General features: G+C 41.0%; 1 protein-coding gene across 1 annotated transcript in view; it reads left to right on the top strand.

The window, feature by feature from the left end:
• Window positions 1–20014, top strand: part of AFF1 (AF4/FMR2 family member 1) — a 182679-nt gene extending 162665 nt beyond the window's left edge. The window contains exons 14-22 of the mRNA XM_032224361.1: window positions 1479–1737; window positions 4002–4093; window positions 4955–5018; window positions 6701–6837; window positions 9037–9108; window positions 9594–9687; window positions 11173–11216; window positions 13598–13827; window positions 15931–20014. Of these exons, the coding sequence (XP_032080252.1) occupies window positions 1479–1737; window positions 4002–4093; window positions 4955–5018; window positions 6701–6837; window positions 9037–9108; window positions 9594–9687; window positions 11173–11216; window positions 13598–13827; window positions 15931–16052 (1114 nt within the window). The 3' untranslated portion in view covers window positions 16053–20014. The remainder of the gene's footprint in view (window positions 1–1478; window positions 1738–4001; window positions 4094–4954; window positions 5019–6700; window positions 6838–9036; window positions 9109–9593; window positions 9688–11172; window positions 11217–13597; window positions 13828–15930) is intronic.
• Window positions 20015–23160: the final 3146 nt, after the last annotated feature.

Consider the following 23160-nt stretch of genomic DNA (forward strand, 5'->3'; position numbering starts at 1 on the left):
ATCATTTTAAGAGGATGGACTTTGACTCCCGGAATCTCCCAGCCAGCAGTGGTATTTAGATGTTTAGGACAAGGTGTCCCATCCATTCCTCCTCCCCTCCCTCAATACCAGATGAGCTGATCAACAGCATTTGAGCCCTGGTGGCGCAGTGGTTAAAATGCAATACTGCAGGCTACTTCTGTTGACTGCCAGCTGACTGCAATTTGGCAGTTTGAATCTCACCAGGCTCAGGGTTGACTCAGCCTTCCTTCCGAGGTGGGTAAAATGAGGGCCCGGATTGTTGGGGGGCAATAGGCTGATTCTGTAAACCACTTAGAGAGGGCTGTGAAGCGGTATATAAGTCTAAGTGCTATTGCTATTTGGAATATCTTATGGTGATAAATAATCCTTTCAAATGACAAGCTAGACTTAAAAAGGTGAGTTTGACTAGCTTTTTGTCCTACCTATGTCCTGCAACATGAGGAATGTCTGAAGGCAACTTGCTTAGGTTTGCACACTTAAGTGTGCAAAACAAAATAGAATCCATGTTAAATGTGATAGCTCTAATAGAGAGTCAGTCTTCTTCATTAAGGCTGGGGAAATTGTCAGAGTCGAGAGACTTACTTTCAAATTATCTCAATGTGCCTCAGCTCAATTTTAGCTCCCTAGGAGGTAAGGCAAAGTTTATGTGTGTGTGTTGTGTGTAGAGGGTTCTTATATTGTCTTGTGTTCTTTTTAATAGAGGCAAAATAGAAATGTCTAAAAAAATAATCTGGGTTCCATTGCAAATACTCTGGTGTCCCTTGACAATATAATTTAGAATGGATTCTTTGTGCAAGATTTTTTTTAATCAATGCACTTGCATGGATAAACATTTTATTCTAATATCTGTGCATACATAGGCATGTTAATGGCATGTATTTTCTCTTGTGAAGACCAGCAACACTCTTTTAAAAATGTGAATGCAGTTAAGTAGCAATTTCTGATGAGCTTAGAAAAGCTGATAATAAAGTGTTTTGAAACGAATTGGTGTCATTTAATTGGAACTGAAAATTACTAGTGGTTAATCCCAAATGTAAACTAGTAGTACATTTATCGCACATCTATTTTACATTTTACTCACAAGTGAATATCTGAATTCTAAATAGTTGGAAAGTTCTTTGAATCCCAACAGCTGGAACCCATCTTTGCCACACCCAACTTTTTAAGAAACCTATAGCTTGTCAATATACTTAGCTTTGGTTCAGATCCAAGAAGTGCCTTTGTATGCATTTTTACTATTGCTTACGAATATTATCAGCATGTTAATGAACCTGCCAAAAGTCCCTGACTTTTTCCTCCCTTTGTGGCTCAAGATGAAAATGTTGATTAGTTATCTGCATGTTTCAGTATCTTTTATCCAGTGAACTCGGGTGTTGTGCGCTTAATTTTTATTCCATGCTACAGTTTTAAAGTAATATTCCTTCGAATTCACCCTGACCTGGTATTCCTTTCCCTAGGATGTCAAAGCTCTCGGCAACAGAGACGCAAAGGAGAGAGATGCCACTGCCGATGCCACCACCACTGTCTCCCATGCAGCCTGCTCAGAAGCTGCCTAAGACAGCTCAAAAGAGGCCAAAGACTGAAAACGATGCCTGCTATCAAGTTCCCGGTCCCACGGTCAGCACTGCCAAGAGCAAAGAGAGCCACAAGGAATCTTCATCCTCCAAGCACAGGAAACTGGAGGGAAAACCTTTGGAAAACTCCAAAAGTGACAAAGTAGGTGTGAACCATTTCTGTTGAGGGGCACATCATTCTTGGAACTTGGGTTGTTCAGAAGAGCACTCCAACGTGCTTTTGGCTTTCTTCTTTCAAAAGGCAACTGGGCTTGGTTTTTCCTTGAAGGCGTTTCACTTCTTATTCAAGAAGCGTCTTCAGTTCTGACGGTCAGAACCTGAAGAAGCGTCTTGGAGGAGAAGCGAAACATCTTCAAGGAAAAACAAAGTCCAGTTGCCTTTTGAAAGAAGGGGGGGGAAAGCACCGTTGGGACAAGCATGACCTGGATGATTGAGAATCCCCATAGATATTCAGAGCAACAGTTCTAAAAGCTGCGGATATCACCATGCAGCTAGTTCTCGACTTAACAACAGTTTGTTTAGTGACAACAGCATTGAAAACTCCGGTGGTTTTTCATTCTTACAACAATTGCAGAAAAGCCATGGTGACCTGGACAAAATTCAGACGCTTGGCAACTGGCTCTTATTTATGACGGTTGTAGTGTCCCGTGGTCGTGTGATCAACCTTTATGATCTTATGACTAGTAAAGTCAATGGGGAAACCTGATTCATTTAACAGCCTGCAGCGATTCACTTAAGAACGGTGGCAAGAAAACGGGGCAAAACTCACTTAACTGTCTCGCTTAGCAGTAAAAATTTGGGGCTCAATTATGGTCATAAGTCGAGGACCGCCTCTATAGTGAAGGCGATTCCTTCCCCCTAAGGAGTCTTACATATCACAGTTGTTTGGATCAAAATGTATCTGTATATGAGCTGCTGCAGGTATATTCCCCATAGTGGATATCCCAGCTAGAAATTTAGATGGGAAAACGGGGGAATGCTTAAACTTCTCTCTAAATATAGAGAGAAGTAGAGATATTGTAACATACCTGCTTGTTGCATTATTCAGAATTCAGATACCTTGATGGGCAGCAGGCTAGGTGGCTTTTATTAATGATTGTATAAAATCATCTTTAAGTTTGTCAATGGGTTTGTGGCATGAGAGCTGAATGAGAACTTTTAACGTTGATGCCTCAAGACAAGAGATAAAATAGTTATCAGAAGCATCTTGTTTTTAAGCATAGGATGAAATGTGCTTAACTATCGTATATGTAATTTTGGCTGACTATACAGGGTTTTTTTTTTCCTTCTAATTATGGTGTGGCTTCCATCAAAAACTACAATTTGACCAAAATTGACTTTCTAATGAGATTTGTTGTTGTTAGAAGTCATGTCTGACCCATCGCGACCCCATGGACAATGTTCTTCTAGGCCTTCCTGTCCTCTGCCATCCTCTGGAGTCTATTTCAGCCACGCCAACTGCTTCGGTGACTCCATCCAGCCACCTCATTCGCTGCCTTCCCCTTCTTTTTTTTATAACTTTTCTTACAGTCAAGAAAACAAAGTCCAATGTACAGAATAAAATAACCCCGAGCTATCAGTTGATGAGATTGCTTCTCAGCTTTTGAATTTGTGTAACTTTGTAGTTCGATTGCGACGAAGATAATATATTTCTTTGCTGCGGAAATTTGTCTGCCTTAGTCTCTAAAACAGGGTCTTTCAGAACACTGTTAAGTGACTCATCGTTTCCTCCCAAATTAAAACAACCCCATGTGCAGTTCATTCAGAAATTGAGATTATGTTGGGATATTGTGATTCTCTTAACACTGATGGATGTTTCCTGTTTGGGGCATTTGTAAAAAAAAGATTTGCGTTGATTAAAAATGCTTTGTCTATTCAAACAATGCAAGGCAAAACAAAAAACAAAAACAAGCGTCCTTGTGGTTATAAAAAGAAGAGATCAAATTAAAATATAGAATCATAGGGTTGGAAAGGGACCTTGGAGGTCTTCTAGTCCACCCCTCTGCTCAAGCAGGAGGCTCTATACCATTCCTGGTTGTCCAGTGTATTGTTGAAAACCTCCAGTGATGGAGCACCCACAACTCCAGAAGACAAGCTGTTCCATTGATTAATTGTTCTCACTGTCAGGAAATTTCTCCTTAATTCTAAGTTAGATTTCTTCTTAATGATCTTCCACCCATTGCTCCTTGTCCTGCTCTCAGGTGCTTTGAGAATAAATTGACCTCGTTTTTTCTGTGGCAGCCCCTCAACTACTGGAAGACTGCTATCACGCCACACATTATATGCATCGTATATTACAATTAGTAATGCTGGGAGAAATAAAAATGCATGCTCGTTGAAGAACGCAAATGTTCTGTTGTGAACTGAGTTACAAGTATTTCACATTCTTCCTCCCAATCTTTCCAGGGCTCTGCAGATGATGTCCCGAACCCTTTCCCAGTGCCTTCTTTGCCAAACGGTACCTCCAAGCCAATGAAGCCTCAAAGCAAGCCTCACCGGTAAGAATATTTTATTTTTCCTTCTGGCTGTGATAGGTTGTTTTTTGAGATCTCCATTTCTGTTGTAACCTATCGGAACAGCCTGGGTTTTCACCTGTTTTTATTTTCCTGCTGGGTTGATTTTGTTGTGGCCAGCAGAGCTGGCAGCAGAGTCGGACAGTGAGGAGGTTGGGGAGGAACATGGGCCAGTCCTGGAGGCTGGGGAAGGCTTGGACCAGGGCTCTGCGTCGCCATCTGGCAGTTCTCAGCTGCCTTTGGAACCGGACAGCAGTGAGGCAGAGGAACAGCTGGAGCCTGTTCCCAGTGTACACATGCGCAGAACTGCCAGAAGAAACAACTAAGAAATCAGGGTCGGTGTTGGCTTGGGAGTAAAGCCACAGGTGATTAGCCCCTCCCATAGGAACTAAAAGAGGAGCGAAAGGGGAGTGGGCTTTTGCAGGAAACAGTTTGTTTGGTCATTTGTTAGTTCATTTCAGGAGTGTGAAGATCTCTCCGTGAATCTCAGAGACTCTGTGCCAAGTCTTGCCTTGCACTGCACTGCAATTGGAAAATATTTACATGGCAGCTTTCCAAGCTAGATAAGGTCTGTGGTCATAAATTCACTTTTGAAAGACTGTTTGCCAGGCTGAAGGTGAATGAGAGGAATTCACATTCGTTTTAATAAAAAGGGTTTTGCCGGGACCAGGAATCTGTTTCGTACTTTTTGGGAAAGCCTAATAGATTTTATAAGCTCACTGACAATGAACAACTTACTAAATATTTAGAGATCTTTTGGCTGTTCATTCAAAACTGCGGAATAAAATATCTATGTGATATGTTTTGGCTATTCTGAAAACCCCTTTTCTCTCTGGTTTATTTCAGACAACATCCAGTAGAATTTCACTTAAAGGAAGCCAAAAGATTGAAGCACAAAGCTGATGCAATGGTAGGTTTGCCTGCAGAAAAGTTGCAAGTGTGAATAGGCTGGGCTCCAAATAGTACAGTCAACTTGAGGGATTGCTGGATAAAGCAAACCCATCTCGAGAAATAGCCATGGATCAGCTTCAAAGAGCTCTCTTGTCATGATTTAAAAATTGAGATGAAATCTCTCTTGCCATATGTCTTTTCTGTGATCGAGAGCAAGTTGAAAGCTTTGCCAAGCAGTGCAAATTGGAAATGTTTCCATCTCAGAACACTCACTCCAAGGTCAAAACTGTGGAGATTTCCAACTGGGAAGCTGTCTTCTTCTGGGGTTGGAAGAGTCTGTTGAAAGACGGAGGAGGCAGGCTGCCAAGGGGTTGACCTCTGTTCACATATAAAGATAAAGCACTTTCTTTGTTGCTTAAAAGTTTTTGGGTGACCAGACGCCCAAGTCCTCTTGCATAATGCCATGTAACTAAGTTAAACCCGGAAGGTGCTTTTCCAAAAGACAACTGGACTTTCTTGTTTGTTTTTTGAAAAACTTTCTTCAGTTCAGTTCAAAGCTTCTTGGATGAGAAACGAAACGTTTTTCAAAGGGAAAAAAAAGTCCCAGTTGCTTTTTGGAAAAGCACCTTTGGGACAGAGGTAGGTTGCTCCCGGTTTGGCCCGGATCGGGCAAACTGGTGGTAGTGGTGGCAGGAGGCTCCACCCACCCTCCCGGACGAAGCAGCGAGCGCATGCGCCCGAACCAGAAGTAAAATAATTGGCAACCCACCACTGCTTTGGGATAGCCGTGACCTGGATAGTTGAGAATGTCTGTAAACATTATCCAAGTTAAGGGGAAGAAACATATTTCCTCTAGTGTGATGATTTGAATTCACTTAGACACAGAGGACAACATCACCATATCCACATGGACTGGTAAACAAACAAATGCTTCACAATATACCTGAAAGGTTCTTATTAAATGGTCAGTCTGCTTTATAAATCCACTTTGGGGATATCCTCTCACTCAGAAAAGCGATAAGTATTGTATAGGTCAGGGGTCGGCAATCTTAAACCACTCAAAGAGCCAGAAAGGCCCTAACCGGAACCCTCCCCATTCAATTCTGAAGCCGATTGGAAGTCAGTTCCCCCACCATAGAGTCTCCTCCTAGTGTGGCATCCTTTTTCCTCTACCTGTTCTAACCGAAAGTCCTATCAATTGTGGATCCGACTGGCGACAGGGAGCCGCAGCAGAGGGATGAAAGAGCCACATGCGGCTCCAGAGCCACGGGTTGCTGACCCTGGTATAGGTGAATAAAAATACGTTACAATTCCCAATGATAGAGCACCTTCATTCCTAGCGAGTCTTCCGTTGTGCTTAATTATTCCATTCTTCTAATAGGAGAGAAATTGAGATTGAGGTTCAATTCAAAGTGGCTAGATTCATCATACTGTTTTTCCTAACTTAAAAAAAAAAAACTTAATACATTGTAGGAAACCAATCGCTTTAGGTAATTTAGTTTTAAAGCCACCAAGACCCACTATAACATTTGAATTGAATCCCTTTTGTCTGGTGCCCTTCCAATGCCTTCGACTGCAACTCTGGAATGGCCGTTGACTATACAGCGCCTGTATACAAAACGGTGGAAGTATGTCAGGAAAACTAAAGTGCCTCACTTGGCTGGCTTGTGGGTTAATCCGTGCTAACTTTGTTCTCAATAGACAGACAAAGTTGGAAAGGCCTTCAAATACTTGGATGCTGCCCTATCCTTCATTGAGTGTGGCATTGCAATGGAATCAGACCCGCTTTCACCAAAGCCAGCCTACACCATGTTTGCAGAAACCATAGACCTCATTAAGTAAGTAAACAACCGTTTCTGTTCTAACCTGCTGACTTCAGGTTCTTCCTCTGATATTCAGAAGGTTCCACCTTGAGTTCACTGTTCCTCCCTGTAGCTTTTTTTGGTTCTCTGCCTATCTTGTGTGAATCCGGTTAGTAGGCCTTCCCTGTTGTTACTCCTATCCAAAACCATTCCCCTTCTAGATATTGTTTTTGTCTTCCTTTTATTGTCTGGGCCTTCTAGTCTAGGGTTGTATCTTATGATTTATATTGAATGAATTTTTATGATGGCTAGGATCATGATTTATCACTCATTGCTTCTATGTCCACGGAGAGCTTATTCCTTGCAGTGCACCGGAGACAAATTCCTTGTGTGTCCAATCAAACTTGGCCAATAAAGAATTCTATTCTATTCTATTCTTCTACTCTTTTTGTTATTCTACTCCTAGCCTAGCCTATTCCTCTACTCCACTCTTCCACTCTACTCGATTATTCTACTCTACTCTTATGCTATTCTGTTCTATTCTACTCCTTACTCTGCTCTATTCTATTCTACTCTGTTCTACTCTTATTCTGCTCTTATTCTACTCCTATTCTATTCTATTCTCTACTCTTTCTATTCGATCATTATCCTTACCTTTATCCGTATATATATATATATATATACCCTTAGCCATACTGTTCCATTCCCCCTTTTCCTTTCCATTCCTCTTTTACCTTCCCCATTCTATTCCATTCCATTGAAGCTAAGGAAAGAAATATATAGCAAGTGCTCTGAGCCCACTTCAGATAAGATTCAGATATAGCACTTCTAGTTCAGGAGGCCTGCAAAAGGCAGTGGACAAACCTACTGAGGTCAAGAACCTCTTAGTGAAGGCTGGAATGAGTTCATGTATTTACGAATAGTTGGAAGCCAATATAATCACTTACAGTTATGCGTCTAAGGGAGCCTAAATATTCTCAAATAATGCAAATTAGCAAATGTATAAAAAGAAGTGAGAAACCTAACACTTTCTTTCTCTGTGTGTGTGTGTGTGTGTCTCTCTCATATTTTAATTCTTGTTAAGTTCCCCTTTTTATCTTTCCTTTCGTTAACATGTATAAAACACACACACGCTAATGTAACTTTGCTATATTCCTTTTGCTTTGCTTTGTTTAAATAATGAGGGCAATTATCAGCAGTTATTGCTTAGTTGTTGGATAAAACCTCCATAAACAAAAAGTTAAATATCCGTTTCTTCCTTTATTCCCCCCCCCCCCAATAGCTGTATCTTGATTTTCTCTTTTTTTAAAATGTTTTTTGAAGAATCTGGCAGCACAGTGACTCCTCAGTTATAACCACACTGCTCCACACTCCTACTTAATCGTGAAAAAGAGCAAGATAAAGTAATTTCTATTAATTTGGACTGGAGGATGCATGTTTACATTTTCCTATCAGTCCCAACCGCAACAGCTGCTTTGAGGTTCTGTTATCAAAATAATGGCTTCATTCCAGCATCTGCATTGTAGACTCTTGAGCACTGAGAATCCTCCTACATATAATTATTTTCTCATTCTGTTCAACATCAAGAGCTTCCACTTAGACATCTGGTTCGTTGAAGTCACCTTCTCTGATTCAATTGATGTGTGTGTGTTTTTAAAATAAACTTATCAAACTACAAAATAGGAATAAAAATGAAAACAGTGGAAAAAGAGGGGAAGAAAAAAGGGAAACAAAACGGCATAAAGCAAAAAGGAAAAAAGAAAGAAAAACATTGACTTTTGAGCACAGTAGCATAATTTAATAACAAAGCAGCCTCAAGTTTTTAATTTTATACATGCTTAACATGTGCTAACCAATAATTTTAACAAGTTCATCTAATCGGCAAAACCCAAAGTCTCAACGTTTCATTTTTCTTTCTCTCCTTCAGCACAAAAATCTGGAAATGGTGCCTAAGTAGAAACAAAGATAGTTTCTTTTCTTTGAGTAAATAGTTACCATATTTTTCAGAGTATAAGGCGCCTCAGAGTATAAGATGCACCATATTAGAAATTAAATGAAATTAGATCCTGGAAAAACTTTGCTGTTGGAATCTTTGGGGATTTCCCCCCCCCCCCCCCCATTATCTGCCCAATTCTGTAAACTAATTTTCTGTTTCACTGCTAGTTCAGGGCATCCCAGTATTATGCTTTTATATGCTGATGGAACTAAAATAAAGTGTGATTTGTCTTCCCATAGATTCATAATGACATTAAAATCTTTTGCGGACTCTTCAACAACCACACAAGAAAAAATCTTCATTGTGTTTTGGTGAGTGGCTCTGCGTTCTGTTTCCAAGCATTCTAAGTTTTAGGAAAAAAAACATTAAAAATGCTTTCTATTTTGCTTTGATGCAATGTATGACAGCGCTTCAACTATGGGGAACAAGGTCCTAAAGCAGAGGTGTAAAACTCAAGACCCTTGGGCCAGATCCAGTCCGCGGGATGCTTAGATTTGGCCCATGAGGCCACCCTGGAAACAATGAAGGACCAGTCTGTGTTGCCTCTGCCAGTGAAAACGGAGTTTGGAGAGGCCATGCGCGGCCCGCCCGGGCTCTGTTTTCAGAGGACTGCAGGAGGCCATCGTGGCGGAAAATGGGGCCTCAACAAGTGATGTTGAGCAAGCCACGCCCCCAGGCAGGGCCCCCCCCCTCCCCTGAGATCAAACGCAACCCTGATGCGGCCCTCAATCAAATCGAGTTTGACGCCCCTGTTCTAAAGAATTGCAGGTGTTTTATGTTCATTATCTTTTTACAGCATGCGCTGCCAAGCCATTCTCTACATGGCAATGTTTCGCTACAAGAAGGACACAGCAATAAAGTATTCCCGGACTCTTAATGAACATTTCAAGGTAGAGAGTGAACAGTTTCAATTGAAAGTGGAAGGGAGGGTGTTTCCAACAATGTTATGCCAGTGGGTGAATGGTTTTCCCAAGTGAACGATTAATATCTGAACAGTGTAACAGGGAACTAACAAGTATTTTTGTCAGAGTTTGTTGCAGAAAAATCGAATCCAGAAAGCACAGACTGATAACTGATTCAGCTGGGTTCATTAATTTCTTTATATACTTAATAACAGATGAATAAATGTACAATGCCAATAGTAGATTTTTTCAACGTGGTAAAAGTTACAAGCCAAAGATGAGCAGGAGAGAACAGTTTCATCTCAGAGTTCAGAGCAGACAGAGATCAGTCTTGTTTCAATTCTCAGCACAGACTCAGATCTGTTTAAGCTCCCATTGGCTGACTTAGTTGCTATGCCTATTCATTGGCTGACCTTGTTACCAAGTCTCTCCCAGTCATGAATACTCTATAACAATTTTTAAAGTTTTTTTTATATATATATTTTATTTATACATTTATCTTTAGTAAACATAAAAATGCAATATCTATATGAACACTATGCTGTCTGGGTACACTTAATTTTGAGAAACAATAATAGTAATAACAACATCCATAACATTCATAATAATGACATATTTGCTTATCTATATTAATAAACCTTCATTGTATATAATCATTCTCTTAAACTTTTAAATTTCTAACTTCTGTTTCTATTAGCTAAACATTGGTAGAAGAAATCCCATGTTAAAAAATATTCTGTCTTCCTTCTCCTTAACTTTAAGCGTTAATCTATCCATTTCTGCACTTTCTAATATTTTTTTTATTAGACTTTCATCTGTAGGGATCTTTTCGTATTTCCACTTTATTTCCACCAGTATTTTTAAAGTTTTGTAGCACAGATTTTGTAGTATAGGTAGTCCTCGACTTATAACAGTTCACTTAGTGACCATACAAGGTTGCAACGGCACTTGCAAAAGTGTCTTAGACTGTTTCTCACACTTTTGACTGTTGCAGCATCGCCATGTGATTTACATTTGGGTGCTTGACAACTGACTCAGATTTATGACGGTTGCATTGTCCTGGGCTCATGTAATCCCCCTTTGCAACCTCCTGACAAGCCAAATCAATGGGGAAGCCAGATTCACTTAACAACCATGTGACTAATTTAATAACTGCAGGGATTCACTTTACAATTGTGGCAAGAGAGGTTGTAAAATGGGGCAAAAGTCATTTAACACATGTCTTACTTAGCTATATAAATTTTGGGTTTATTTGTCGTAAGTTGAGGACTATCTGTATTTGATTTATATAGTTTTATTTTTCATTTTACTATTAAATCGAGTTACCCTGTGGTAAGATGGGAGGCCAATAAATTTGATTGTTTGATTAAATAAATAAAACGTTCATGAAAAATAAGTGTTTCCCTTTTGTATAAATAAAAACACGAGTTGAAGTTACTTGCGATCTAAATAGAATTTCCTTGCTTATTACAGAGTTCTTCTAGAATTGCCCAAGCACCTTCTCCATGCGTCGGAAGGTAATACCACAAACTTATTCTTGTTACAAACATTAATTTTCTTCTCTGGTTAATTGTAAGGTTACATGTAGACCAAAAGTATGAATTGGTTGGAAACCAGTTTGATGATCTCAAAATACAATCGTTGCTGGTTAATGTCTCAGGCTCTTGCTTATTACTTTTGATTTGATGGCCTCTTGCTATGGAATTCGGAGGGTTAGTTTTTGAGTAGGCATGTAGAGATGGCCTAGCATTCTGCTCAGAGGAAACTACCGTATTTTTCAGAGTATAAGACGCACCGGAGTACAAAACACACCAAGATTTTGAAGAGGCAAATTTAAAAAAAAAAGTTTTTGTACTCTGCAGTGCAAAAACGGCCCCATTTTTCATAAAAAAGGGCATGCATTTAGGAGGCTAATAGAGGACTCCAGGGGCCTGGGGGCGGGGGGAGAGAAAGAGCAATAAACGGCCCATTTTTTGCTCATTTCTGCCCTCCCCAGCCCCAAGGAGCAGTCTGGAAGCCTCCTAAAGGCTATGTACAGCCAATTTGGTGAAGTGGGTGGGGTTTCGGGAGGCCAAAAATGCTGTATTTAGTGTATAAGACCCACCCAGATTTTCACCCTCTTTTTTGAGGAAAAAAGGTGCGTCTTATACTCTGAAAAATAAGGTATGTATCACAAGGTAGATTTGGAGTGAGGTGATCTGCGTTCAAATCCTTCTTCCGTTATAAAACTCATAGGATCCATAGTTTAGACTAGAGCAAGGCCTTCCTCCCTCCCTCCCTCCCTCTCTCCCTTCCTTCCTTCTTAAGCTGGTTTATGATGCATGTTTTTATCTTTGCTGTCCTGGGCAGAACAGAATGCATTAACTTTTCTCCAAAAGCAGAATACGCCACCCTTTGTAATGTCAAGGCCCTCGTCATAAATTTAGAAATCAATAGAATTCATGCTGACTTAAGGGGTACGTGGAAGTTGAAGTCTTAACGGAAGGAAAAGGCACCAGGTTGGGTAATCAAAAGTTATCAAAATAGCTTTGGAATCAGTAGGACTTAAACAAGTGCTGGTGACCGAACAGGCTGAAATTCACTTGTTCAAAGCTTAGCATTAGGATAGACTTCGACTTAAAATCAGAATTAGCACCAGAATTTCTGTTGGTGACCAATGCATGCTGAGCATAGGGGATCAACCAAAGAAGGAAGGGAAGTAGAGCAAGAGATTTCGGAAAATACACAAGATATTGATCGATAAGGCAATTAAGTGAATCATGCCTGCTCTTACAACCTCTTAGGCAACGGTGAATAGCTGCAGTTGTTAAATGAATTGTACCGTCTTTCAGTGAATTTAGCTTCCCCCATTGGCTTTGCCAGTCGGAAGGTCGCAAACAACCCCAGGACCGTGCAGTCATCATAAATACCGTATTTTTCGGAGTATAAGATGCACCTTTTTCCCTAAAAAAAAAGAGGGTGAAAATCTGGGTGGGTCTTATACACTGAATACATGGCTGTATTTTGGCGAAACCGCACCCCCTTCACCAAAATGGCTGTATATAGCCTTTAGGAGGCTTCCAGAGTACTCCTGGGGGCTAGGAAGGGCAAAAACGAGCAAAAAACAGGCCATTTTTTGCTCATTTTTGCCCCCCAGTTCCCAGGAGCACTCCATCAGCCTCCTAAAGTATGCATGCCCTTCTTTTGGCAAAGAAAACTGGCCATTTTTGGCAGAGCGCAAAACCTTTTTTAAAAAAAATTGCCTCTTCAAAATCTTGGTGCATCTTATACTCCGAAAAATACGGTACATTCCTGTTGCCAAGTGCCCAAATTTTGATCGTGTGACTGTGAGGACACTGTGACAGTCGTAAGTGTGAGGACTTTTTCAGTGCCTATTGCAACTTTGAATGGTCGCTGGAGGACAATCAACCAGAGGACTGTCTGTATTCCCTCAAAATCTCCTGCTCCATTTTCCTTCCCTCCTTGGGTTGATCACCAGTAGTCAGCATGCACTGACCATCGGGCACGCTCGTTTCCTCTTTTAGCCCCTTGTTAGAAATAAAGGTTAGAAATCAGTGGTGAAATTCATTTTTTTTTTTTTACTACCGGTTCTGTGGGCGTGGCTTGGTGGGCGTGGCAGGGGAAGGATACTGCAAAATCTCCATTCCTACCCCACTTGGGGCCTGCCTGAGGTGGCATTTGCTGCTTCCCTGAACTACTCAAAATTTCCACTACCGGTTCTCCAGAACCTGTCAGAACCTGCTGGATTTCACCCGTTAGAAATCCTTTCAAGCTATTCCCCCCCCCCCCTTTAATTTGTTCATGCCTCCTCCTTAGACTTCATCCCTTTTTAATGTCTGGTTCTACGTTGTGTGTTTATTGAATGTAATGCGGTGCCCACTTGTGTTTCCTCCTTCAGGGGCATTGGCACCCCTTCTCCACTCTCCCCGATCCCTTCTCCGGCTGGCTCAGTCAGCTCCCAGACGGGTTCCAGTGCCAGCAGCTGTGGAAGTAGCAGTCTCGGCTCCTCAGTCAGCGTCCCTCATTATATCCCGACCATCACCTCCTCCTTCGTTAACATCACTTCTTATATTCTGTACGCCTACGACTTCTGGGAACAAGCTGATCTTCTGGCTAGGAAAAATAAGAGTAAGTTTGTTTGTTTGTTTGTTTGTTTACTACTGACTTCCAAATCCAGTTTCCTAAAGTCCCCATTCCCCTTGAGGACAATTGTGCACATGGTTCAGCAAGTTTGTTTGGGAGAATCTGAAGGTTAGCAGCACCTCTAAATAATCCTTGGTTTTCCTTGCTGACAAGAGACTCTGCTTGCACCCTCGGGATCTACTTCCAGCCAGAATAAAACAAGTATGACTTTGATTGGTTCCTGTAAATCGGATGTTTATCAGCTGAGTACAAATTACCAATCAACATCATAGTCGTCTTTTAGAGACCCCCATAATCCCTCGCAGGGTGGACTCTGAGCAACTGAATGGAGTCAGCAGAATGTTTTAATGGCCAGATGCCCTTCCTGTCGCCAATGCAGGGTTTTGTTCAGCAGATATATTCCCAGTGTGCCCAGAGAAATATCTGCCTCTACCTAGGATTTGAACTCACAGCCTCCTGATTGTGAGGCAAGAGCTCCACCGCACCATTCCTCTGTACAAATGACCAATAAAGGGGAATATTTGTTGCTCAGGGTTGAAATGAAGAGTCTTTGGCCCTCTCTCTGGGCTTGGTTGTTGTCTTGCGGATTTTCCAAACTGGCTAATATCATCAGTGGTCAGTACAAATTCTTCATTTGAAGGACACCAGGAAGACCCAGACCCCAAAAAAACATCTGGTTGGGCCAGATTATTGCTACCATTGTTGCTGTATTAATAGTCCGCAGGCCCATGATGGCGAACCTGCGTGTCCAAAGTGGCATGCAAAGCCATGTTGCCTGGCATGTACAGCCTTCCCTGTTTGTCTTCCGGATTTCTGACACGCATGCGCATGATGACCAGCTGTCCAGCGTGCATGTGGCAGTGCCGAAAATCAGTGTGCGCATGTGTGCCGGCCAACAGATTGTCGGGTGCCCATGTGCGCCAGAACCCGGAAGTTCAGCCTTTCTTTCCCTTCGCATGCGTGGCAATGCCAAAAACCGGCCTGCACATGCATGCCAGCCAACTGATCGTTGGGCGTGTATGTGCGGTAGAACCTGGAAGTTCGGCTTTTCCAGAGTGCAGCCCCGACGAGCACGCACAGGTGCATACAATGTTTCCACACGGCCTTTTCGGCATTTGGTGCCAAAAAGGTTTGCCGTCACTGGCGTAGCCTGCAATACATGGATAATCCTAATTTTTGGAAAGGAGAATTATTGCATGAGTAATAAAGTGATTGCTTATTGGATTAGTATCTTCAAGTAACCCCTATTGGTAGCCAAGGCCAAAGTTTTGAAGAAAATAAGACTTAGAAAATTACTTAAGGGGGGAAAAATGGCTATACTAAGTTAAAAGTAAAGCTCTTTTCATGATCAATCATTCTGTTGAAGTTTTCCATGTGAGTAGAATGAAAGAGAGAGTACGCATCTGACCTGGGAATTCTGGGAGTGGAAATCTGCATATCTTTCAGTTGTCAGGGTTGAAACATGGAACTTATTTTACCAGTGGTTGGGGAAAAAAGGCGTGAGGATTAAGAATAGAATCTGTAAGGTAAAGATAATGGTAAAGGTTCCTCTTGCACATATGTGCTAGTCGTTCCTGACTCTAGGGGGCAGTGCTCATCTCTGTTTCAAACCAAACAGCCAGCGCTGTCCGAAAACGCCTCCGTGGTGATGTGGCCGGCATGACTAAACGCTGAAGGCACACAGAGTGGTGGTTCCTATTTTCTACTTGCATTTTTACATGCTTTCGAACTGCTAGGTTGGCAGAAGCTGGGCAAGTAATGGGAGCTCACTCCCTTTACACAGTGCTAGGGATTCGAACTGTCGACCTTTCTGATCGACAAGCTTAGCATCTTAGCCACTGAGCCCCCACATCCCCAATACAGAATCTGTATTACTTAGCAAATTAAATACCCAGATAACAGGAGGTTTATTAAGCACTAAGAAATGTAAGGAATAGAAAATTAATACAATTTATTTTTAAGTTGCCAAGTTGAGAAAATGTGTTCTACCTGTTTTTAAGAACCAGAGTCTTCTGGCTCAGCATGTTTCACGAAAGAATCAGACATGATGCTTTTCTTTTTTTTTCTTTTTCCCCTTCCCTCTTTCAGAATTTTTTTCCAAGCTCAGCGCTGCCGCCTGCTTTCTCTCGCTGAACAGCAGTATGATCGAACTTGTACACTACACCCGTCACGGATTGCAATGGCTGAGACTGGAATCGAACATGCCTTAATGGGTGACTCAAGGTGAAGATTTTTGCCTTGGATTCTTTTGCACTTTGAAAGCCTCCGAAATGTAGCCTTTAATGGGGCTGACTGGTTGGATTTGAAAAAAGAGTAGAAGGAGAAAAAGAAAAAAAAAAGCACATGGAACAAGTTTGGAATTAAGCATGATTGAAGGGATCTGGCACCACTGGAAAACTTTTATTAGAGATTGCATTCCTACTATGCCAATGGGCCACTGAGAAGATAAAGAGAGTGAAGAAGAGGCCTCAAAGTAGAAGAAGATGCCTTTCTTTCAAAGGACAAAGTGCAATTGTCTCCTTTCTCTACCCCTGCCGCCCCCCCCCCACTTCCCTTCCCTCCCTCCCCATTCCCATCATGGTTTCTTTGTCTCAATGGTCTATAAACATTTCTCGTAATGAATAACCAGCAAGATAATCGATCAGTCAGCACACACGAAGAAGCACCGTTGAAATCCATTTCCCAAAGAATTTTCTACAGCACCTAAGGATGCGCTGATATCCAGAGGGTCTAGTGCGTAATGATGAATTTTATTTTATTTTTAAGTATAAATAACCAACTCATCTCAGTTCTGGCAGGTGGAAGGAAGCAATTCTTCAGCCATAAATTGAATTTTCTGTTCACACTAAAAAAGCTGTCTTCCTGCCCCTCTCGCTTCTCCATGTGCTACGAGTGGCCAATTGTTGCACTATTTCTTCTGTTCTCCTGACCTGTAGCAGGCCTATCCCATGGGTTTTTCTTCTTCCTAGTTTGCTTTTCTTTCTTTCTTTCTTTCTTTCTTTCTTTCTTTCTTTCTTTCCTTCCTTCCTTCCTTTCCTTTCTTTCTTTCTTTCTTTCTTTCTTCTCTTTGTAGGAGCAGTTGTAGCAGTTTTCAGCTATCGTGGGTGGTAGTTCATGATTCTGCACTTGGCACGTTGACAATCTCGCGAGGCGGCCTACCTCACGTTTGAGCAGAACACCCAGTAGATGCGATGTTGATTCCTAACGCCCCTCTCTAAATTAGGGATATGGTTTCCGGTTCATCCCTGGAGTAGCTGTGATAAAAATACATTACTAAAGGGAATGGGTGTTGCCATCACTGCTGTTAAAGATACTACTCCATTAGATCTGAGTAGCTCCACGCAGAGAGTAGCAGGCCAAGGAGGGGGAGAATTCCCTAGCACCAAATAAAAGGAGTGGCATTTGAAGAGGCCTCTTCTACTTTTATAAAATGTGTTGGGAGATATTTAAAAGATCTTTGAGAGGGGAGGAACTTTGAAGGGTGCCATTTTCAGTTCACCTTCCCTAACATGGTAGGTTCAGATAGTGCCTTGGTTGCTACACAGTTTTTCATTCGTGCTGGCTAGGACACTGATTGGCTCCTTTTCCTTATGATCCTTTTCCTTTTCAGAGGATTCTCTTTCCTCCGTTGTAAGATACTTTGCTTCCGTCTCCCTGGAAAACCCTCGATTCTTCAATGCAAGTACGGATAGTTCTCTCTGGTCCACAGACCTCTCTCTGCTTCTTTTATTAATTTATAAAAATCACCGTGAATGAGCTATTTGTTTCCCATAGCTTGTCGAGCATAAGAAACACAAGGATTCTGTTTTCATCTAAAATATGTATTTTTCAATATGTATTTTTCCTCTTTTCAGCCGTGCTTTTAATTCTCCCATTTGCATCTGCTATCGCTTAAGCAGGCCACTCGGAGAGCGAATATCTTCCAGATAAATGATTCTTAAGTGCGATTATTATTATTATTTTCTTCTGGGCTGATTCTCAGAGTCAAAAAGCTGGAATCGAACAAGTTGTATATTTGCTGTAAAGGCAGACAATGATTTTTTCTGGAGTTGATGTAGAGCATTTCTTATTTTTACCATAAATTTATTTCCTTACCAACACTAGTAATAAACCTCATGGTTCTACCTTTTGAAGATAGACTCATTGTAGAGAATCTTACTGATTCTTTCAGGGCAGATTTGATTTGGGGATAATGCAGTCCCCACAAGGGAGAGGGGATTAAAAAAACAAGGGAACATAAAGATTTCCAGAAATAACCTACTTTTACTTAGAGAAACATCCCCCCCCCCTTCCAAGTGTTTAAATCCAAGTTAATTTTGAAGAAGACGAGGTGGAGACCTTGAAACCTTCCGAATCGGTGCAAGATGCATTGATGGGTAATAGGAATCTTGCATTGCCTGCATTTTCAAATTGCAACTGTAGAAAGATGGGGAAGAGCAACATCCTGATTGCTGTTGGGCAGAGAGCAGAAGTATGTAGGCCCTGCCCACTTTCCCAATGCTTCCTGTACTGCAGTCATCAGCCACCTTTTGGGGGTACCTAATACTCCGATTCCTGATCTGCCGAGACCTCCTGTCAGTAAGATGTTGCTTGAGGTTACTGACAGATTGGCTGAGAATTTGGAGATTGTGTCAGGTTTTGGGGGAATTCTGGGGCACCTCCCAGGCCAACATATTAGTCTCCGTGAGCACTACATTCTATTTATACAGGGACGTCACAGGTTCTCGATCGGAAATATTGGAACTTCCAACATTGCTGCAGTGATATCTCAGGAAACGGGGGCGGGGGGGAAACGGGACGGGATGTGCATCAAAAGATGAGGTTTTAAAAGCAACTGGATCGGTACCTGCTTTTCCCCAGGGAAGGATTTGGTCTGAGTATGGGAAAGTAGGCTGCTCGTACTGGCTGTCTTATCACACTAAACAGATACGAAAACTCTGAGCATGGATGGGAAATGGAGAAACACTACCTGTGTTTTGTCTCCCTATTTGCAAACCGCATAACCCTCCCTTTTTCCCATCAGTCTTTGTAGACTCAGGATCAAAATTTCCCGCTAGCTCCTTCTCTCTCTTTCTTTCTTTCTCCCTCTCTCTCCCGAATAACCCCGGAACCAGCTTTGCTGCTGCTTTTGCTTTATGATCTATATTCTGATATAAAGAATCCTCAGTTGTTAAGGGGCCCCATTTCAGCCCACTCTCTTCAAGCACTTTATTCCAAAAGTACGTTCAATCCCAGAATCTCCCAGGTGAGATTCAGATGACTAATCTCTCTTGTGAAAAAGAAACGAAAAGACTGCGGTGCATTTGTGCGACTGGTTTTATATGTTCATAAAATGGTAGCGGGGGAAGAAAAAAAAAAGCAATAGAGGTTTCATTTCATGAAAATAAAATAAAAAAGTGGTTTGGTTCAGAAAAGGCTGTATAGAACCTCTTCCGGAATCAAAGGGGAGGAAAAGCTTCTCAGTTTTCCAGAGAAGTAATTCTCCAATTTGAAAAGCTTTTGTGTTCTGTGATTCCCCCCCCCAAACCCCTTGTTTGTTTTAATTTACACGGAATTGCAGAGAAAAAGTCCATTTGTGGGGATCAGGTTTAAGATCCTTATGGTTTTAATTTTTTTTTCTCTCTCAAAAGACCAATTTAATGAATGAGCAGACTCCCATTTCATCCCTACTCTAAATTCTGTTTCCCAGTTCTACATGGATGTTTCATGAATTTTACCCAGAGTCAAGCTTTCAGTTCTCCATCCATGGAGCAGGAAATAAATGTTTTTTCCCATTTTTAAACACAGGTCTATGAAGCTGCAGGCTGAAAGCAGCTCTCTTCCCAGATATTTATTTAGAATTATAATTAATGTATTTAAAATTGTTCTTATATATCTAAGATAACCATAATTTAATAATTTGCAAGTTCCATTGACACTGGAGATGCGGACTGAACATTATTAGGTTGATGACAATTTTATTTTTAAAGGGCAATTTCTCTTCTTAACTATCCTTTTTTTAAAATAAAGAAACCATGGGAACAGAGTGGAAAAAAAATCTGTACATTTAAATTTATTATGGGATGTTGTGTCTCCATCTTGTAAATATTTTCTGCCCTGTATATTGGTGGTATTTCCAGATTGATTTGTTTAAATTCTGTGGGGTAATAAATAAATATTAAATGAAGCAGCATCTTTTGTGTCAGTTGTTATGATCATTAATCATTAACAAGGTATTTCCTTTTTTTTTTTTTTTTTGTCTGCTGAACAAAGCTCCGCATTGGCGTCAGGAAGGACATCCGGCCAGTAAACACTCTGCTAGCTCCATTCAATTGCCCAGACTCCACTCCGCTTGGGATTATGGGGTCATTAAATGATTATTCTTGATTACAGATAATCCTAAATTTATGATGGTGTCTAATAACATAACTGACCCCATTTCATGATCTTTTTTGCAGCAGTCATGAAGTGAATCGCCACAGTTGATAAACATGCGTGGTCATTAAGCGAACCCATGGTTTGCTGTGTGGCGTTTATTTTTGGCCAAACCTCAGAAATAAAGGTGGACTTCCGTCAAAAATACCATAATTTTTTCATGTATCAATCTTTTCCAACCTATTATATAGCAGGATTTGGAGTACAGTCTTTCCAGCTATCCTAGATTTTAAAAAATGTACTATTCCCACCTCTTCCCAAATAGTCTCTTTTTAGAGACGTGTATCATTAGCATGTTTTACTCCTAGACTCAATCTGCTCTTCCAATCTTAAGTGCCTCACGTGGCAAAAGGAATCCCATCAATTCAATGGAACCTCAAGAGAAATCAGCAGATTTTATGTTGGATACCAACTATATGTGTGAGTTTCACAGTCTCTTGCAAAGGTTCCTGATCTACTACAGCATATGTATAAATCATGCAGCTACTCTGGATTTAACACATACATTCTTCCTTAGAACACTAGGCTGGTGCTCCGATTGTTTTAAATAAATGGTTCAATGCTAGTATGGAAACCCTATCTGTCTATGTTACTGAGGTAATGAGCAAGCCTACGGCAAGTTTTTAAATCAGACTAAGCCAAACTTTAAAGCAGCTTTCCATTTTAAAAGTCTCATGGTTCAAGATAAAAATTTCACAGAACAAATTTGATGCTACTGCTCTATTAGAATGGTAAATGTGGCTCTTTGGCGCCCTCTTTTGGAAACAGCTGCTTAATACAATTTGATAGGCAAGAATTTTTGAAGGTTGTCTATGAAAAAATTTAGGCGCACAAAATGAGTGTGGCTAACCAGATTTCTCAAGCAATTCCTCTTTTTTCTACTCATAAGTTTCCAGTCTATTAAAAAAAATATAATTCATGGAAGATCCCAATTTTTTCAAAAGGTAACAACTGGCCTTTGTTTTTCCTCTAAGACATTACGTTTCTCATCTAAGCTGCCGCTTTAGTTCATAAAATTGCTTTGAAGAACAGAACTGAAGAAGCTTCTTGGATGAGAAGTGAAACCTCTTCAAAGATAAACAAAGGCCAATTGCCTTTTGAAAAAGCACTTTTGGGATAACTCACCTGAGAATCTCCACATTCACAGAAAATGCTTTTATCTTCCTGTTGTATCTAAACATACTAATCCTCTTCTACAAATGGAAAATTTGGATCCACTAGAAAAAGATAACAGTAATCAAGACAATCGTTAAGTCCATGTAATACCTAACTTTTCCACAAAGGTGTACCATACAGATGTGTTGAAATACAGTGTTAACACCATAGCATCTTCAGCAAGAATAATGGCTGTTGTTATCCATACATCTCTATGCCACAAGATTAGATTTTCCAAAATCAAGGCTGCCGTTTCACTACTGGCATTAAATTGAGCCCACAAGCGCCACATCAAAACTTATCACTCATCTAGCAATTCAATCTTTTTCAACCAAAATGGGTTGACCTCTCTGCACATTTATAGGGCTGTCCTGTAAATAAATAGAAAAGATTTTAAAAAACCAATTTCTTGTCAGGTGTACCAGCTCTCCTGTCACCTTACTTTTTGCACAATACATCTGGGAAAGAGAAAGGGCATTTTTCATCTTAGGAAAGCAATCGGGGAGAACAAATGACTTTGCCAATGACGTTTAGCAGAAAAGTTGAAAAAAAAAAGGTTTTCAGAATGTTCAAGAGAAGAAAAATGCATTGTGGAACAGGACATAGGATGGTGGCTTTCCTAGGGGGCAGAGGGAATGCAGCTGTACCCTACAAGATGAAATTCATGAGAGCCAATGACACACTATTACAAGAATGGGAACCAATACATGCTAAACAGGTCCAACAACTCATGATGCTTGGCTAGCAGCCAGGAGCATTAAACCAGGCATGTATCACAATAGTTCCAAGATTTTGCAAAACACCCCCCCCCCCCCCCAATGACGATTAGCCTTTTCTGAAAATCCATCGTGGGACAAATACTGAGAATAGTTACAGATATGCCACACTGACTTTGAGAATTTAGAAAGGACACTCAAGATCAGACATCCAGAAAGAAAATACTAGAAGCAAAGACCAGCTATAGGGTTTTTTTGGAACCCTGGTTTGAGTTAATCTTGATTTTAGTTTCTAAAATTTCTAAAAACCCAAGTAGCCATTGGTGCTTTTGTCCATTGACTCATGGAAGACATGGTTTCCCTCCAAAAAATGTCTTGCATAGTACAATAGTAGTAGATGTGTACCGTATTTTTTGGAATATAAGATGCACCTTTTTTCCTCAAAAAGACTGAAAATCTGAGTGCGTCTTATACACCGAATACAGCATTTTTTTGCCTCCCAAAACCCGCTCCCTTCACCAAAATGGCCGTGCATAGCCTTATGGAGGCTTTCAGAGCTCCTGGGGGCTGGGGAAGGCAGAAATGAGCAAAATATGGGCTGTTTCCCCCCCCCCCCCAGCAGCACTTTATAAGCCTCCATAAGGCTATGTATGCAATTTTTTTGACAAAAACCAGGCCCGTTTTTGTCAAAAATGAGACTTTTCTGCTCGTTCCCCCCCCCCAGGAGTACTCTGCAAGCCCCAAGGCTATTCATACCTTTTTTTGAAAAAAAAAATGGGGCCGTTTTCGTGAAAAATGGGCTGGTTTGGGGAGGTTTGCAGAGTGCAAAAACTTTTTTTTTCCCTTTTGGAAAGCTCTTTAACTGATTGATGAGAATTACATTGATCAAGTGCTGTGCCAGCTGAAACACCTGTCTACTGTATTTATCTCTCTATTTCTCTCTCTATCCCTCTACCTACATACCTACTCTCGCTCTATCCCTTTATCTACCTACCTACCTCACTACTTTCTCTCTCCCCCTATCTACCCACTG

The sequence above is a fragment of the Thamnophis elegans genome, chromosome 9 (genome assembly GCF_009769535.1).
Source record: "Thamnophis elegans isolate rThaEle1 chromosome 9, rThaEle1.pri, whole genome shotgun sequence".
Classification (NCBI taxonomy): Eukaryota; Metazoa; Chordata; class Lepidosauria; order Squamata; family Colubridae; genus Thamnophis; species Thamnophis elegans.